The 19,455-nt window shown below is 40.8% G+C and overlaps 1 protein-coding gene across 1 annotated transcript in view; it reads right to left on the bottom strand.

Annotated features, from left to right (window-relative positions):
- LOC121507344 (dihydropyridine-sensitive L-type skeletal muscle calcium channel subunit alpha-1-like) overlaps positions 1-19,455 on the bottom strand; it is a 32,149-nt gene that overhangs the window by 810 nt on the left and 11,884 nt on the right. The window contains exons 10-40 of the mRNA XM_041783627.1: positions 19,205-19,365; positions 17,442-17,667; positions 17,063-17,270; positions 15,218-15,338; positions 15,008-15,122; positions 14,565-14,667; positions 14,161-14,230; positions 13,943-14,075; positions 13,691-13,820; positions 12,083-12,142; positions 11,663-11,769; positions 11,322-11,409; positions 10,571-10,678; positions 10,237-10,289; positions 10,008-10,154; positions 9,676-9,877; positions 9,135-9,293; positions 8,375-8,485; positions 8,057-8,140; positions 7,608-7,655; positions 5,951-5,977; positions 5,745-5,870; positions 5,585-5,650; positions 4,014-4,105; positions 3,513-3,672; positions 2,763-2,890; positions 2,359-2,455; positions 1,885-1,987; positions 1,669-1,770; positions 1,435-1,565; positions 1,207-1,329 (exon numbers count right to left, since the gene is read on the bottom strand). Coding sequence (XP_041639561.1) covers positions 1,207-1,329; positions 1,435-1,565; positions 1,669-1,770; positions 1,885-1,987; positions 2,359-2,455; positions 2,763-2,890; positions 3,513-3,672; positions 4,014-4,105; positions 5,585-5,650; positions 5,745-5,870; positions 5,951-5,977; positions 7,608-7,655; positions 8,057-8,140; positions 8,375-8,485; positions 9,135-9,293; positions 9,676-9,877; positions 10,008-10,154; positions 10,237-10,289; positions 10,571-10,678; positions 11,322-11,409; positions 11,663-11,769; positions 12,083-12,142; positions 13,691-13,820; positions 13,943-14,075; positions 14,161-14,230; positions 14,565-14,667; positions 15,008-15,122; positions 15,218-15,338; positions 17,063-17,270; positions 17,442-17,667; positions 19,205-19,365 — 3,589 coding nt within the window. The remainder of the gene's footprint in view (positions 1-1,206; positions 1,330-1,434; positions 1,566-1,668; positions 1,771-1,884; positions 1,988-2,358; positions 2,456-2,762; positions 2,891-3,512; positions 3,673-4,013; positions 4,106-5,584; positions 5,651-5,744; positions 5,871-5,950; positions 5,978-7,607; positions 7,656-8,056; positions 8,141-8,374; positions 8,486-9,134; positions 9,294-9,675; positions 9,878-10,007; positions 10,155-10,236; positions 10,290-10,570; positions 10,679-11,321; positions 11,410-11,662; positions 11,770-12,082; positions 12,143-13,690; positions 13,821-13,942; positions 14,076-14,160; positions 14,231-14,564; positions 14,668-15,007; positions 15,123-15,217; positions 15,339-17,062; positions 17,271-17,441; positions 17,668-19,204; positions 19,366-19,455) is intronic.

Here is a 19,455-nt window from a genome sequence, read left to right as displayed (position 1 = left end):
CTAACATTCTTTTCCTCTATCAATTTTGATCTTCATTGCTGATAACACCAGCTCGTGGCATGTTGGCTTCTTGGTGAAGACATTCTGTGTTTCTAACATTCCTTCCTCTCACAGTTTTTGATTTCTCTGGCGATAACAATAGCCATGGACATCTTGGCGTCTTGCTGGAGACATTCTGTATTTCATACATTCATTTCCTCTAACATTTTTTTACGTTGACTGGAGATAACCCCAGCCACAGGCATCTTGGAATCTTGGTGGAGATGTTCTGTGTTTCTAACATTCTTCTCCAACCATTTTGATCTGATACAGGTGATAACCCTGGCTGTGAGCATGTTGGCATCTTGGTTGATTTGCTCTGTTTCTCACATTCTTTTCCTCTATCAATTTTGATCTTCACTGGTGATGAGCCCAGCTAGTATCATGTTGGCGTCGTATTGAAGAGGTTTTGTGTTTCTAACATTCTTTCCTCTCACAGTTTTTGTCTTCACTGGGGATAAACCCAGCCATGGGCATGTTGGCATCTTAGTGGGCACATTCTGTGTTTCTTACATTCTATTCCTCTAATATTTTTTTTTATATCTTCACAGGTGATAACCCCAGCCATGGTGATGTTGGCATCTTACCTAATATGTTCTGTGTCACAGGTCTTCACTGGGTCTTCACTGGTGATCAGAGGTCAAAGCTCACGGGTCTTTATTGGTTTCTAACATTCTATTTTTCTTTTACTTTGTATCTTCTCTTCAGCAGTTATAACCCAGGCTGTGGGCCTTTTGGCATCCTGCTGGAGAGTTTCTGTGTTTTCTAACATTCTTTTCCTTTAACACGTTGTATCTTTAATGGTGATAACCCCGGTTGTGGACATGTTGGGGGCCTGGTGTCTGAGTGATTCTCATAAACCTGATAACTGAAAAACATGTTGGTTATTTCTTCACCCCAACATCAGCTCTGACTCTGACAGGACCTGGATCAGTTTTGAAGGAACAGGGTCTTTGCTTGATCCAGCCTGAACCTTACCCTGACATTGTCCCTGAGTAAAACTCATTTACCTCTCACAGGAAAACAAACACCAGGAGCAGTATTCTATTCCTTATTTAAACTCTATAGTTATAAAAATAAAGTATTTTACATAGTTTTAATCCAGATCTAGTCCTTATCTAAACTGTATGATTATTAAACATAGGGTTCAATATTTAATGGTTTTACCCTAAAGATCGTGTCGGTGGCCTCCTCAATGGCTCGCTCCATCTCCTCCTCGGTGACCAGGTCTCCAGAGATCGATCTGTGAAGTTCAGGAGCCGTTTCCTCCTCGATGTTCCTCAGACCGGCCTGATCCACATCATCAGAGAAACCCCCGTTAGTCTTCGCCAAACAAATACAGCACTAGTACATCCCTTTACTTTATCAGAGAGGAACCAGTGGCGCTCATCTCACCTGGATCTCATTAGTGGCGTTTTTCTTGGCGGACCTGCAGCCGTAATATTCCTCCTGTCTCTTCTTCAGTTTCCTGAAATAATCCTGGATCAGGAAGGTGGCGTAGAACTTCCCCACCGTCACCTCATCATCTGAAAACACAGTCAATAAAGTTTGTTCATTTATCTATTCATTTATTTCAAACTGAGAGTAAACATGTAAATAAAAAGAAGCGTTGGTGTCATGGCAACTGACCTCCAATTGGTGGGATGACCTGGTCCAGGAGCTTCATGCTGGTCCGTTTCCAGATCTTCTTGATGATCCCTCTCAGTTCCTCATTAGCCTGTTCAAAGTTTCCTGATAAACGATCAGAGACATTATCATCAAAGACTCATCTGTTCATCCAGTCGTCCATCCATCAGACAGACACATGGTCAGACTGTTATCCACCCCTCCCGGTCTCAGTCTTACCTTCAGTCTTTATCTTCAGGGCCGTTCTGACCAAAGCGAACAGCGTGGCATTGAAGGTGACTGTCCCGTCACTGTTCAGAGGCATGTTCATGGAGACCAGCCTCTGTAGCCCAAACACAGACAGCTGGGAATAAACTATCAATGGTAAAGGGTCGAACATGCTACGATCTAGTGTTGACGATGACGGGACAGCTGGGATCAGTCTGAAAGGCTCCCCAGACTCTTCTTAGGTAGACTAGTTATGGCTGGAAGCCTCTCTGGACCCCTCTTAGGTAGACTAGTTATGGCTGGAAGGCTCCCTGGACCCCTCTTAGGTGGACTAGTTCTGTCTGGAAGCCTCTCTGGACCCCTCTTAGGTAGACTAGTTATGTTTTGTAAGCACTCTGTGTTGCTAATGCTATTAGATTCATGCCATTCTAATGTAAGTCTGAGGTTAAATCTAACTTTGAAATTTCAGACTGGAACAGCTCTCACCTTACAGGCGATTCTGTGAGGACAAAACTTCCCAAAACCCAGAGGAGGAGGAATCCTCCGCAGGAGAGTCACCACATCCAAGTGTTTAATACGCCCCCTACAGGACAACAATAATATAAAGGGTTAATTTCTCACAGAAATACAGTATTCTACATCAAACTTACACTAAAGCGCCCCCTATGTGACAGGAAACATATAGAGTTAAAACTCAGAGATGCAGTTAACCATTTATTTGTAGTGACATTTAGCACTGATTTATCAAAGTATGGTGGCTCCTTAGGACAAAAGATATAAATATCAATAAAAGGCATGAACAGAAATAAGGCCAACAGCATTAACGTTTAATAATCATGATAAATAGTTGAATGAAAAAGATCTTCAGACATCTAGGAGGTGGATCTTACGTGGCCTCAGGGTCGTACTCAGCCCAGATCTTCTTAAACTCATCCAAGTGCTGCGGGCCCAGGATTGACCAATCACGGGTCAGGTAGTCAAAGTTATCCATGATGACGGCCACAAACAGGTTTATGATCTGAGGAGCCACACAGAATGTTGGTCATTAAACAAATCAGCTGTCACGTCCTTTAGGGTTCAACTATGAGGCGTTAAACTAGAGATGGGAACCAAGGCTGATCTTCTAAATACAAGACATTAAGAGGTATATGAGATACAGTATAATAGACCTATGAGATAAATGACATATAGAAAAAACAAGAGATATACAAAACATATGAGATATACCAGATTAATGAGATACCAGGCATATAGAATATATAAAATTTTCTCTATAATCCCAGCACTAGGATTCTGTGTTTCTCTGTAGGTCTCTATATTCCAGCCTTAGTATTCTGTGTTTCTCTTAGTCTCCGAATTCCAGCCCTTGTCTTCTGTGTTTCTCTGTTAGTTGCTATATTCCAGCCCTAATATTCAGTTTCTCTTTTTGTCTCTACATTCCTGCCCTAATATTCTGTGTTTCTCTCCTTGTCTCTACATTCTAGCCCTTGTTTCTTGTGTTTCTCAGTTAGTCTCTGTATTCCAGCCCTAGTATTCTGTCTTTCTCTGTAGGTCTCTGTATTCCAGCCCTAGTATTCTGTCTTTCTCTGTAGGTCTCTGTATTCCAGCCCTAGTATTCTGTCTTCTTCAGTGTTTGTTACCAGAAAAGCACACAGCATGTAGAAGCTCATGAAGTAGATGATGGCAAAGTTGGATCCACAGGTGTTCTCCTCTCCAGGCAGGTAGTCCGATTTTGGGTCACACTTCTTGCCATACATACACGCCAACATGACCTCATGCCACGCCTCACCTGTGGCACACCTGAGAGATATGAACAATAACATTTATAAGACTTAAACTTAGACTGAATAATAACTCAGAACCTTTCTTTATCTTTAAAACATGAAATAATTGTTCATATTTTCCCTCTGGAGGATGGTCTGTAGTCTAAACGAGCTCAGCAGTAAAAGAATGTTCCTTCATTTAAACAATAGTGACACTGATGATAAACTAGAAAAATATCCATACAGAATAGTAGATATAATGTCTGATGGACGGCGAGTCACGGTGATTGGCTGAGGCTTCTTCATGGGTCTTAAACAACCTTTTGGTTTGAACCTGGATCCTAATGTTCTCTTTAAACCCGGGACAGGTAAACTCACCTGAACAGCAGCAAAACTGCCTGTGGGAACGTCTGAAAGTTGTTGTTTCTGTTGATGTACGTCCCGTCAACTAACGCGATTTTACCAAAAATCTGGGGACAGAAAGATGATGTGTTACATGAAGGTCAGATAGCATACATAGCATTATTTATCCAATAGAACCACAGACCCTGAACCCTAAATATCAGCTTTAATCACATGCTCTAATTCTTCTATTGATTGTTGATCTTTATGTTCTAATGCACAGGTTACCAACCTTTAATCCTTAAAGATAAGACCCCCCGAACCCACTTGGAAAAATTACACAACAATTTTAATTGTTTTTACCTACTAAATCTCAACAGAATAGACCTACAGACACTTGTTCTTGAGAAAATCTACGTATAAAATATTTATTATTATTACAGTGTATTAAAGCTTCTCTAGAAAAAATAATAAAAAGGATCGCTACATTTTTAAGACAAACCTTCAAATATACAAGCTTAAAAGGTTGTTGCTTTACAAGAAAAATAGAAAATTCTTGACTGTAAAAGTTGTACATGTATGTGAACCAACACTTGCTATTTTTGAGATAACGAATCAAAAATCAAACCACTATTTCAGTTTGTTTTCTTGTACATTTTTGGCTTTACATTGTGTAAATATAGGATTTTTTAAAACTTTAAATTTTTGAGTTTCTGTTGTCAAAATGTAAGACTTTACACTTGAAATTCTGTTTCTTTTCTGGTAAATATATGACTTTATAATCTCAGGATCTTTGATTTTTTTCCATATAAATGTAAACTTTTTTTGCTTGAAACTGAAAGGATTGTCCTCGTTTTTAAAAATCTGTGTCCCTTACAACTATGTTTCTAATCGTGATTTTTTAAATAATATATGTACATCTAATTTTGACACCATCAGAGCAGACAGGGTCGTGCACCTCCTCTGTAATCTTTGGCGCCCCCTCTAGGGGTCCCAGGACCCCAGTCTTGGAACCACTGTTCTAATGTTCTGTGATCAGAATATTTCAGGTTACTTTAGCTTCACTAAATCCATTATGGTTAGAGCTCCAAACTTTTGGTCCTGCTGGGTAAGAATGATGATCCAATGTTAAAACCATCAGGGTTAAGCTAATTGGCAGGATGTATAATGTATTATAATGATATGTTTAAGGTCAGCTCAGAAAAAGGAGTGTTAGGAGACTGTTAAGATAAGAGAATTTGGGGGTTAACTAAAATAAACTCTTTCTTCCAGAAAAATTAGAAGAGAAGGGTTGACATTGAGTATAACTAGAGTCTAAATAATCTAAATTTCATTCTTTAACGATCAATAATAAATATCTTGAGTTATTCTCTATATGTTAAAAACAAATTCATAGTTAAACGTAGAGAAAAAGTTAAAAACATCCTTAAAAATAAAACATTCGTAGAAACATAGTATGAGTTACAGACACACTGAATGAGTTAATGTTACTTTTTTTAATTTTATACTTTCTATTATAAAGCAATTAAATACATGAATAAAAGAGTTTCAGTTCAGAAAAGAGACACAAATTTAATGATGCTCTGCTGCTGGTTTGAAGTGTGTACCTGCATCCCAACCACAGCAAAGATGAAGAACAACATAAGGATGAGGAGGGCCACATAGGGAAGAGCCTGAAGCAGAGAAAGAGTGAGGGATAGAGACAGAGCTCACAGATACCATCACTGATATTATTATAATTATCATTTTTATTATAAAGATAAAAACCTGCAGAGACTTGATGAAGGTCCACAGAAGATTCCGGATCCCTTCAGATCGATTCAATAGTTTCACCAATCTCATCACACGGAACAGCCTGAAGAACGTCACAGACACGCTCATGTTCTCTGAGGACTTAACACAGGCTGGGTTAGATGCCACTGATTATTGATAAAGTGATTATTGATGATCATTTCCAATGAAGTTAAACTTACAGCGATGGCCTGCATGGGGTCCACAGCCTGCAGAGAGAAACCAGTTTGTTTTAGATAGGAGCTGGTGTTAATGATGACGTCAGCATAATAGTTTGTTTGGTTAACGCCATCCAGCTTTTTCTAGCTGGTCCGTAATGAGAATAGATAATAATAAAAAAGTAAGAAAGCCTGAGAAGTTAGAGAGTCTTCAATGTGTGAACAACATGCATCATGACAACCATGCGTCGTGTGATGAACATGGATCGTGTGACGACCATGATGCATCATGTGATGGACATGCATCATGTGACGTCCATGCATCATGTGACCACCATGCATCATGTGACTTCCATGTATCATGTGACAACCATGCATCATGTGAAGAACATACATCATGTGACTACCCTGACGCATCATATGACAAACATACATCGTGTGACAACCATGATGCATCATGTGACGACCATGCATCATGTGACGACCATGCACCATGTGACAAACATGCATCGTGTGACTACCATGATGCATCATGTGACGACCATGCATCATGTGACAACCATGCATCATGTGACAACCATGCAGTGTGTGACGACCATGCATGATTTGACGGACATGCGTCATGTGACCACCATGCTTCATGTGACGACCACGCACCATATGACCACCATGCATCATGTGACGAACATGCATCATGTGAAGGACATACGTCATGTGACCACCATGCATCATGTGATGGACATGCTTCATGTGACCACCATGCCTCATGTGAGACCATGCATCATGTGATGACCATGCATCATGTGACAACCATGATCCATCATGTGATGGACATGCATCATGTGATGTCCATGCATCATGTGACCACCATGCATCATGTGACAACCAAGCATCGTGTGAAGAACATGCATCATGTGACTTCCATGGTGCATCATATGACAAACATGCATCGTGTGACAATCATGATGCATTATGTGACGACCATGCATCATGTGACGACCATGCACCATGTGACGAACATGCATCGTGTGACTACCATGATGCATCATGTGATGAACATGCATCATGTGACAACCATGCAGTGTGTGATGACCATGTATCATATGATGGACATGCGTCATGTGACTACCATGCATCATGTGATGGACATGCTTCATGTGAAGGACATACGTCATGTGACCACCATGCATCATGTGAAGGACATGCTTCATGTGAAGGACATACGTCATGTGACCACCATGCATCATGTGAAGGACATATGTCATGTGACCACCATGCATCATGTGATGGACGTGCGTCATGTGACGGACATACATCATGTGACGAACATGCATCATGTGAAGGACATACGTCATGTGACCACCATGCATAATGTGATGGACGTGCGTCATGTGACGGACAAACATCATGTGACTACCATGCATCATGTGATGGACATGTCATGTGATGGACATGCTTCATGTGACCACCGTGCATCACGTGACCACCATGCATCATGTGACAACCATGCAATATGTGATGGACATGCATCATGTGATGGACATACGTCATGTGATGGACATGTGTCATGTGACCACCATGCCTCATGTGACGACCATGCATCATATGACCACCATGCATCATGTGATGGACATTTATCATGTGACGGACATGCATCATGTGACAGTCAGGTGATAGTTACAGCACAGCCATGAAGACAGTAAAGTCCACCAGAGGACGCCAGAGCTGCCTACAGGAGGAGTCACATACAGGAAGTGACGTCAGAAAAAACTTAAAGAACCAAATAAAAAACTAAACAAACAAACATCAGGTACATTGAGGCAGAATAAAATTTAAAACCACTTCTCAATCAGACTGTATTTCATAGGAAAATAATAAAGATAATGTTATTTTTTCTGACTTTGGATTTAGCCCCTTAACCCTCTAAACCCTAAATCTTTAATGATATATGAAGACTACTAAAGATTAAATAGTCATGGATATATTCATCTGCTGCAGCTCAGAGCTGTTCTTGGCATGCTTCATGAACATTAAAAATGATAAATCCGCAGCTGTCTGGCCACAGAAACTTTGAATAAGTAGAGATTTCTAAGTTCTTCAAGCTCGGTCAGAGTAAGTGTTGTTCCTCACATCGATCTCACTCAGGATGACGTCCACCACGCTGCCGATGACGATGACGAAGTCAAACACGTTCCACGGGTCTCCAAAGTAACCCTGAAACACAGAACACCAGGTTTGGGTTTATTGATACATGTATGTTTGAAAATTTCTGTTTTTTAAAATCAAACAGAGTCAACTCTTCATCAGGACAGTGACGGAATTCAATCTGAATCTTTCCAGTTTCACCTGCCACTCAGACCAGGTGTGTTCACAGTAATAATTCATAAATCTAATAGAGGAGAGCTGATTTATATACAGAGATATTAATAATAATCTTTAGACATTGACCTTTGCCTTGAAGGCCATGAGTTTAAGGATCATCTCCACCGTGAAGAGGACGGTGAAGATCACATTCAACATGTCCGACAGGTGAGTCACATGATCTGACTTGTTACAGTGCTGAAACAGGTAAAAACACAATAATCAGAAATACATTAATAGAAAATTCACATGAATACTCAATAACTAAATGAATATGGCTGTATATTTAGGGTTTTTGTGTGAATACTTGCATCCCCAGACACGTGTTGTTAAGTGTGTACTTGTTGTATTGTAAGGTGTATTATTGTGTATTTTGTTTTAAAGTATGGCTTATTAGTTGTGTATTTGTTGTATAGTAAAGTGTATTTGTTGTGTATTTGTTGTATAGTAAAGTGTATTAGTTGTGTATTTGTTGTATAGTAAAGTGTATTAGTTGTGTATTTGTTGTATAGTAAAGTGTATTAGTTGTGTATTTGTTGTATAGTAAAGTGTATTAGTTGTGTATTTGTTGTATAGTAAAGTGTATTAGTGTATTTGTTGTATAGTAAAGTGTATTAGTTGTGTATTTGTTGTATAGTAAAGTGTATTAGTTGTGTATTTGTTGTATAGTAAAGTGTATTAGTTGTGTATTTGTTGTATAGTAAAGTGTATTAGTTGTGTATTTGTTGTATAGTAAAGTGTATTTGTTGTGTATTTGTTGTATAGTAAAGTGTACTAGTTGTGTATTTGTTGTATAGTATGGTGTATTAGTTGTGTATATGTGCTCATAAGTGTGTGTTGTGTGTACCTGCATCCCCAGACACATGGTGTTGAGCATGATGAGCAGGAACATCAGGTACTCAAAGTAACAGGAAGTGACGATGTACCACACCTGGTACTGGTACGGATTCTTTGGGATGTAACACCTGAGGGGGCGAGCCTTCAGGGCGTACTGGACACACTGACGCTGGGAGGGAAACAAACGAGAACAGAGTCCTTTAACACGGATGAGAGTTAGAGCATTAGTGAATTACCTGGCTCTTGTCCAGTCTGACTCTTGTCTCACCTGTTATTGTATTATCTGGTTCTAGAGTCATCTGGTTCCTGTCTCACCTGTTATTGTATTATCTGGTTCTAGTGTTATGTGGTTCTTGTCTCATCTGGTTCCTGTCTCACCTGTTATTGTATTATCTGGTTCTAGTGTTATGTGGTTCTTGTCTCATCTGGTTCCTGTCTCACCTGTTATTGTATTATCTGGTTCTAGTGTTATGTGGTTCTTGTCTCATCTGGTTCCTGTCTCACCTGTTATTGTATTATCTGGTTCTAAAGTCATCTGGTTCTTGTCTCACCTGGTTCTTGTCCAGCTCACAGTTCTTGTACTCCTGCTCTCCTTGCTCCTGGAAGGTGACGATGACGAAGCCGACGAAGATGTTCATCATAAAGAAGGCGATAAGGATGAGGTAGATGATGAAGAAGATGGAGATGGCCACGCGGTTGTTATAGACCGGACCCTGGTCCTCCATGTTGGAGTCGATGGCTTTATACAGGATTCTGGGACCAACACAGAGCAGATTAGATTAGGGGGTACACAGGAGTCTGGGACCAACACGGAGCAGGTAATAGAGAGGTATGTCTTAGGCGTTCTCTAGGTAAGGGTTTATGCTCAGGTGTGCCTCCTTACCTGGGCCAGCCCTCAAAGGTGGAGACTGTGAAGAGAGCAAGCATGCCATTGAGGATGTTGTCAAAGTTGAGCTCAGAGTTGGTCCAGCGTCTCTGATGGAGCTCCATCTCATGCAGCGCCCCCTCCTGGTACCTGATGAACCAGCCTCTGATGGAGAGGTGATGGGGGCGGGGACAGGTGAGTTAGGGTCAGATTAAAATGTGGCATTATTGACCTGTGTATAATTTACCTGCAAGTCTCCTCAGTCATCTGGTCAGGATCTGTGCACGAGTAAAACTTCCCCTTTAAGAAAAAATAAATAAATAAATAAAAATACGTAGAAAACAGAGACATTTTCACAGTATGAACAAAACCATTATAAAATGTAAGCAAAAAAAAAATAATATTGTTAATATCATTACTGATTATATTCTTATTTATTATAATTATTACTGTTATTAATATAATAATAATGCTAATAACAACAACAACAATAACAATAATAATAATAGCAATATAATAATGGTAATAATTATCATTATTATTATCATTATTATTACATTTTTAACTTTTTAGCCTCTCACCTTGAAGAGCTGAACTCCGATACAGGCGAACATGAAGTCCAGCAGCATGGTGACCAGAACGATGTTTCCGATGGTCTTCACCGCCACGAACACACACTGAACCACGTGCTGCAAAAAAAGACACCAGAGTCAGAAACAGGAGCTCACTGACCGGGCGGTACGGGACGTTCAGTTTAAAGTGTGATGGCGGTCAGCTCAAGCGTGGTCAGTGTGTCTGTCTGTCCAGTTTCCAACTGACGTAGTTGTCATTTTTACTCTCAGATGGTTTGAAACTAAATAAAATTTTGAAGGAACCATCTCTGAAATGGGGTTAGACATGTTCTGATGACCATATGACAGTGAAATATCAACAACCTGACAGCACGCCATCTCCGTGGTTTGATATCAGAGCGTTTCTTATCAGGTTTTAACAGACAGAAATGAAGATTTAGAGCGTTTGATTGAATAAAAATCTCGACTCTCCATCAGCAGCTCTCAGACAGACTCCTGTTTGTGTTCAGAGAAGAAAAAAATCTAAAACTACACCGTCAGCTGACATGAACACCCTGTTCTTAAAGGGAATGAAAGCTGAGGGCCTGATTGGTCAAATTCCTGTCTCTCCATAAACAAACAGGAGGATAATCCAGACTCCAGATTCGTCCATGTCCTCATAGAGACCAGAATGTAGACTGGCATTCCCCCAAACCTCTCTGAACCTCACGGTCTGACAGCACGCCAAAACTATTGAAACACGGCCAAAAGCGTCTCTCACCTTCAGTCCCTTGGCTCTGTTGATGGCCCTCAGGGGCCTCAGGACCCTCAGCACTCTGAGAATCTTCACCACAGAGATCGCACTGGACCTGACCACAAAGAGACCACAGCAATTTTTTTTCTCTGTGTTATGGTTCTTAATTCAGGAATTCAGCCAGAAACTTCAAAAATCTTTGAAGACATTCAGTCAATTAGAAACAAATTAGATTGATGCCAGTAATAACAACAGTAATTGTAATTTTTTTGATAAATTTCAATTCAGTAATAATAATAACAATAATAATAATAATAATAATAATCATAATAATCATGATAACAGTCATAATAAATATTCATACTGACTCCATGCCCATAGACAGCAGGGACACGCTGACCACCAGCAGGTCCAGGATGTTGAAGGAGTTTCTGCAGAAGGATCCTTTATGGAGGATTGCTCCGTACGTGGTCATCTAAACACAGACATCATCAGCAAACATCATAGACACATCTGTACAGCATTTACGTTTTTTATATATATATATATATATTTTTTTTTTTTTTTCACTTCTTGTCATTGTTCTTATTATTTTAGCTGTCTGTTGTTTAGTCGTTATCTGTAACAGTTTAATTAAAATGTTTTATGTTTGAAAATGTTCTTGATATTTCAAAGACAACAGGCAGGAAGGAAACATGGTGATAAACTTGTCAATGCAGAACTGTTTCACTTTTGTTTGTGTTTTATAAAAAGAAGATAAAAACATGAATTCTGAAAAAAATGTTCACCTTTAGAACAATCTCAGCTGTGAACACTGAAGTAAAGACGATATCAGCATACGCCAACACCTGGAAATAAACACCAAGCAAAAACAAACAAACAAACAAACAAAAAAAACAATCTGTGATAATTACCGTTATACAACAAATTTATCATATCAATTATCAGCTAATCAACTGACCAACCAACCAACAAACCAGAACAACAATGCAACCACCAGCTAACAAATCAACAAACCATTCAACTGTTCACCGAACCAACCAACCAATCAGCAAACTCACCATTCAGCTGTTCAACAATCCGACCAACTGCCCAAACCAAACAATCAACCAACTAAATGTCCAACCAATCAAACTATGAACCAACCGACCAACATTCAACAAACCATTAAGTTCAACCAAAAAAAAAAAAAAAAAAAGAAACACAAAACAAAAAACAAAACTAACCATTCAGCTGTTCAACAAACCAACCAATCAACTGTCTAACCAATTGGCCAACAAACAACCAATCAACCATCCAACCAACCAACCAATTAATCAACAAAACATTCAACCATCCAACCAAACAATCAACCAAGTAACTGTCCAACAAATCAAACAATCATCAAACTAATATACCAGTCAATCAACAAACAAACAACTGTCTAACCCACTGAACAATAAACAACCAAAAAATCAAACTGGTCAATCAGCCAATCAGACAACCAACCAACCAAACAAATAACTTACCAAACAAAAAATTAACAAAACATTCAACCATCCAACCAAACAATCAACCAAGTAACTGTCCAATAAATCAAACAACCAACAAAGCAACCAACATATCAACCACCAAACCAAAAAATTAATCAACCAACCAATCAAGCAACCAACCACTCAACCAATCAATCAACCAATCAAACAACAACCAACAATCCTACCAACCAACATATCAACCAATGAACCAAATAAAATCAACCAACCAACCAACCAACCAACCAATCAAACAGCCAACAGTCCTACCAACCAACATATCAACCAATGAACCAAATAAAATCAACCAACCAACCAACCAACCAACCAACCAAACAGCCAACAGTCCTACCAACCAACATATCAACCAATGAACCAAATAAAATCAACCAACGAACCAACCAACCAGCCAGTCAACCAACCAAACAGCCAATCAAACAACAACCAACAATCCTACCAACCAACATATCAACCAGTGAACCAAATAAAACCAACCAACCAACCAACCAACCAACCAACCAACCAACCAACCAAACAGCCAATCAAACAACAACCAACAATCCTACCAACCAACATATCAACCAATGAACCAAATAAAATCAACCAACCAACCAACCAACCAACCAACCAACCAACCAAACAGCCAACAGTCCTACCAACCAACATATCAACCAATGAACCAAATAAAATCAACCAATGAACCAAATAAAATCAACCAACCAACCAACCAACCAACCAACCAACCAACCACTCAAACAAACCAATGATCTAATCAACCATCCATCCTGTTAACCAACAAATCAACTCACATATCAGACAACCAACTAAGAAATCAACTGTCCAACAAACTTGTGTAAATGTAAAGGTTGGTGGCTGGTGGGTCACCTTGTTCCTGAAGGACATTGGGTCGATGGGGTCCTCAGCAGCCAGAGAGATGGAGGACAGGAGGATGAAGAGGAGGATGATGTTGGTGAAGGTGGTGGCATTGATGATCCGATGGCAAAGCTTCCTGAACCTGAGGAATTAAACACCAGATTGATTTGGTGTGATTTGGTCTGACCATGAAGGGTTAAATACGAGATAATATTTAGCATTTGATCATATTGGTCAGATGATTATGTATCAGCATTTTCTTACTTGTTCTGTGGTCCAAAGATAAAAAACGAGCTGGCCTCAGGCATTGGAACGGCCTCCTCCTTCAACTGCAGGTCGGCCATGGGACGAGGACGGGGACTCTCTGGGATCTCAGGGTCCTCCTCCTCATCATCACCTGATCAGAACAACAGGGATTGATCAATTATTCAGTCAATGAATCTGTCACTGAGATCAGAGTGATTGATTGGATAAGGATTTACCAGGAAAGTCAGCTGGAGGAAATGGATCCTTGATCTCGTTAACGTTGGACTCAAACTCGTCAATTTTCAGCTGAAGATCAGAGAATAAACAGCTGTTAAATATATGTGATTAAAGGGTTAAAGATATTTAGTATTAGATATTTAGTTCTCCCCGTGCATGTGTGGGTTCTCTGGCTTCCTCCCACCATCAAAAACATGCTCATTAGGTTAAGTGATCACTCTAAATTGCCTGTAGGTGTGAATGTGAGCGTGCCTGGTTGTCTGTCTCTATATGACTGACTGACGACCAGTCCAGGGTGTACCCTGCCCCCCCCGTGACCTGGAACGGGATAAGGGGTATAGGAAATGGATGGATGGATATTTAGTAAGGACCTTATTTCATTTAAGGCTTTGTAGCGCCTCACCTTGGCAGTCGTCGGTATTCCCTCCACTCCTTTAGCTCTCTGCTCGGCTAACTTCTTAGCTAGGTTAGCTTTCTCCTCTGAGGTTTTTTCAGGCATGTTGGCTCTATGATCGACACAGAGAGGAAATTTAGGCAATCAACAGAAGTCATTGTGATTGTTAAACAGGAAGCAGGCTTATCTATTTTACAATAATGAAATGCTCTTCACTTGAACTTTTGTTATTAATAACAGTGGGTAGCTGAGCTTTTTAGAAGAGTCTTAAAGCTAACTTTATGGTGCAAAGCTGAAATCACAGATGAAGACACTGAAAACCCTCCAACAGCACAAACCAAAGAGCCCCAGGAGTGCAAAAGAGCCATTGCCAGGGCGACAACAACCATCACACTGGAAGTTGATAGGATCTCTTATTTTAAAGTTAAGAAGAAGAAAAAGAAGACGGTAACCTGAGAGCTTTCTTGCGTTTCTTCTCCTCAGCTTTCTCTTTCTGAGCCAACGTCAGAGACTCAGCTTCAGCCAGATTATCAACGGCGATGGCCAGAAACACATTCAGGAGGATGACTGAACACTAGAGTTAAAGATCACATCTATATACTCTATCTCTATGTGACTGAATATAGACAGGTCATAGATCTATACTGCCAGTGAGAGGATACAGTTGCCGCAGACAAACAGGATGATGAAGTAGATGCTGACCAGGATGCCGGGCATGCTCGGTCCACCGTGAGCCATGATACCATCGTACATGACGGCGTTCCAGTCCTCACCCGTCAGGATCTGAAAAACATCGTTGAGCATTAGATCAGAGTCACAATCTTTCAAATCGTCAATGCCATCATTACAGCCATCTTTACATTCATCCAGTCATCTATATTCAACTGATACCACTCAGGGTCACGGAGGGCTGAAGATAATCCCAACTGTCATTGGGAGACACACTGACCAGCTGTCAGCCAATCACAGGGCTGACTTAAAGAGATAAACAACCAGACACACTCACACCTATGAGCAATATAGAGTCAGCAAATTAGCCTAAGAATTCAGAGTACCCAAAGAGAACCCACACCTGCCCCCCACTGCCTGGACCAGCCCATTGCTGGGCACCCAGTATGTGATGAGCTGGATCAGGCCTGGGAAGGTGCCCCAGGTGCCTGCAGAGAAGCTGCTGTTCTTACCTTGAAGATGGTAATTAGAAATGAATTGGTGTTCTGACCTTAAAGTCAGTGATGAGGGCTTTATTAGTGTTCCTACCATGAAGACGGTGATGAAGGCTTTATTAGTGTTCCTACCTTGAAGACGGTGATGAAGGCTTTCTTAGTGTTCCTACCTTGAAGACGGTGATGAAGGCTTTATTAGTGTTCCTACCTTGAAGACGGTGATGAGGGCTTTATTAGTGTTCCTACCTTGAAGACAGTGATGAAGGCTTTATTAGTGTTCCTACCATTAAGACGGTGATGAAGGCTTTATTAGTGTTCCTACCTTGAAGACGGTGATGAAGGCTTTCTTAGTGTTCCTACCTTGAAGACGGTGATGAAGGCTTTATTAGTGTTCCTACCTTGAAGACGGTGATGAAGGCTTTATTAGTGTTCCTACCTTGAAGACGGTGATGAAGGCTTTATTAGTGTTCCTACCTTGAAGACGGTGATGAAGGCTTTATTAGTGTTCCTACCATTAAGACGGTGATGAAGGCTTTATTAATGTTCCTACCTTGAAGACGGTGATGAAGGCTTTATTAGTGTTCCTACCTTGAAGACGGCGATGAAGGCTTTATTAGTGTTCCTACCATGAAGACGATGATGAAGGCTTTATTAGTGTTCCTACCTTGAAGACGGTGATGAGGGCTTTATTAGTGTTCCTACCTTTAAGACGGTGATGAAGGCTTTATTAGTGTTCCTACCTTGAAGACGGCGATGAAGGCTTTATTAGTGTTCCTACCATGAAGACGGTGATGAAGGCTTTATTAGTGTTCCTACCTTGAAGACAGTGATGAAGGCTTTATTAGTGTTCCTACCATGAAGACGATGATGAAGGCTTTATTAGTGTTCCTACCTTGAAGACGGTGATGAGGGCTTTATTAGTGTTCCTACCTTTAAGATGGTGATGAAGGCTTTATTAGTGTTCCTACCTTAAGATAGGGGTTAGGGCTTTGTTGGTGTTCCTACCTTGAACCAGTATTTAAAACTTTATGGGTGTTTCTACCTTGAAGACAATGACTTGGGCTTCATTGATATTCCGACCTTGAAGACTGTGATGAGGGCTTTAGTGTTGTTCCTACCTTGAAGATGGGTATTAGGGCTTAATTGGTGTTCCTATCTTAAAGACAGTGATGAGGGCTTTATTAGCGTTCCTACCTTGAACCAGTATTCAGGACTTTATGGGTGTTCCTGCCTTGAAGACGGGGATGAGGGCATAATTGGTGTTTTTACCTTGAAACTGTGATGAGAGCTTTAGTGGTGTTCCAACCTTGAAGACGGTGATTAGGGCTTAATTGGTGTTTTTACCTGGAAGACTGTAATGAGGGCTTGAGGGAAGCTGTCGAAGGTACTCCGTGGTTTTGGCCGGTCAGGAAAGTTGAACTTCCCTCCAAACACCTGCATCCCGAGCAGAGAGAAGATGACGATGAAGAGGAAGAGGAGCAGCAGCAGACAGGCGATGGAGCGGACTGAGTTCAGGAGAGAAGCCACCAGATTACTGAGAGACGTCCAGTACCTACAAACACATCAATAAACATGAGATTATTCAATACTATGGAAATAATACTCATCAGGTGTTACTGTAGCTACAAGACCAATCAGGGTCTGCTCTTCAGTTTTGACCAATCAGAGAGGCCTCAAGAATCAGCTGATCAGGTGTTGCTGTTGTGAATGGACAGGTTCAGACCGTGTGACTTTGAGCAGGCGCAGCAGGCGGATGCAGCGCAGCACGGAGATCCCCATCACAGACATGACCCCCATGTGGACCAGGATCAGCTCCATGATCCCAGTCGAGACCACGAAGCAATCGAATCGATTAAAGAGAGACATGAAGTAGGAGGGCAGACCCAGAGCGTACATCTTCATCAGCATCTCCAAGGCAAACATGGACAGGAGGAGCTTGTTGGCGTTATCTGAGGACAGACACAGGTGAAGGTTTGGATGTACAAACACAATCCCAAAAAAGCTGGGACATTGTGTAAAATCAAAATGAACAGGAGTCAACAATTGTCAAAGCTCTGTGAGCAAGGGACAAGGCTGAAGGGGCCCTCAGGGGCCCCCAGGGGGCACCGCATTAAGAACAGGCATGATTCTGTACTAAAATCACTGCATGGGCTCAGGAACACTTCCAGAAATCACTGTCTGTCAATACAGTTGGCCGTGCCATCCACAAATGACAGTTAAAGCTGGATCATGGAGAGAAGAAGCCATATGTGAACAGAAACCAGAAACACCGCTGTCTTCTCTGGACCAAAGCTCATTTAACATGGACTGAGGAAACATGGAAAACTGTTCTGTGGTCAGAGGAAACCACAGACACCATGTCCTGTGGACTAAAGAGGAGAGGGAGCATCCAGCTTGTTCTCCTGGCTCAGGTCTAAAGCCTGCATCTCTGATGGTATGGGGTTGCATTAGTCCCTATGGCGTGGGCAGCTCTAACATCTGGAAAGGAACTATTAATGCTGAGAAACAAAGAGAGGTTTAAGACTGACATATGCTCCCATCCAGACAACGTCTCTGTCAGGGAAGGCCTTGACTATTTCAGTGGAGCATTTGAGAAATGGAAGGAGCTTCGCTCAGTGCTCTGAATAAATACGGATCCAGAGATTGCCGTAGAAAAGGTAAGGCATCACTCCGGACCATGAAATACAATGTAGTGTTTTATGTTGTATAAACCATATGCTACATCATGTTAGCTTGCTTACGAAGATGCTATCCAAACAATGAGAATGTCACGTTGCTCATTTAGTGTTTTCCGGATAATACTGCATCTTTTTCTTGCTTCCTGGCACTGGACTATCTGATATCCGCAGTCGAGGCACCATTATCAGAGCTAAGCAAGTTTGCCCTGTTGCTTCTGCCTAAAAATGCGTCCTTTTCACATTACACATGTAAAAAGACAATAAAATTGGTCAATGCTGCACTAAGTAGCGAACTTGTTCATTCATAGAAATGGTCACAAAAATATCATCCTTTTTTAATCACCCCATATGAATCAATATTTAATTTTGTGCAGTGTCTGCACTAGAGGTTTAAATATACTTTATTCATTTTCATTTTTAGTTTGTGGAACTTTAAAGTGTTACTTCACTTAACTCCTCTGTATACATGATGCTGGTAAATCACCTTGGTCTGCGTGTGTATCAGCTGATAAACCGGAGGCTCGTTCATGAACAAGGAGCGCGCCGTCGTGGACGAGCAACACAATGTTGTTGTAGTTCCCCTAATGGTCGGCGGTGTTGCTACACTGATATTTTTCTAAATCTTGCATAGAGCCCCTTTAACATCTGATATGTTGTTTATGTTCTAATGTGAATAACATATGGGTTTATAATATTTGACAGTCTTTGACTCCTGTTTTTATTTACATTTCACACAGCGACCCAACTTTTTTGCAGTTAGAGTTGTAAAATAATGTTGACCTAAAGAGGATTGCTAGGATTTTCTCACCTTGCCACCGTGTCAGTCTCTCTGTCTGTTGGTGATGCTCGGTGGCGATGGCGAGTGTGTTGAAGAAGACGAGCATGATGACCCACCAGTAGAAAAGTCTGGACTTCACGTAAACCAGACATCGGCGTCGTAGCCAGCGGTTCCACTTACGAGCCAGTTTACTGAGAGAACATTAAAATAAAGATGAGGATTATTACCTTTCTAATCAGTCATTAATTTACAACACAGGAATAGGAAGGACATTTATAAAC

This window comes from Cheilinus undulatus, linkage group 3, assembly GCF_018320785.1.
Source record: "Cheilinus undulatus linkage group 3, ASM1832078v1, whole genome shotgun sequence".
Taxonomy (NCBI): domain Eukaryota; kingdom Metazoa; phylum Chordata; class Actinopteri; order Labriformes; family Labridae; genus Cheilinus; species Cheilinus undulatus.
Note: the sequence above shows the minus strand (reverse complement) of the source record. Positions and strands in the feature narration are given on the sequence as shown.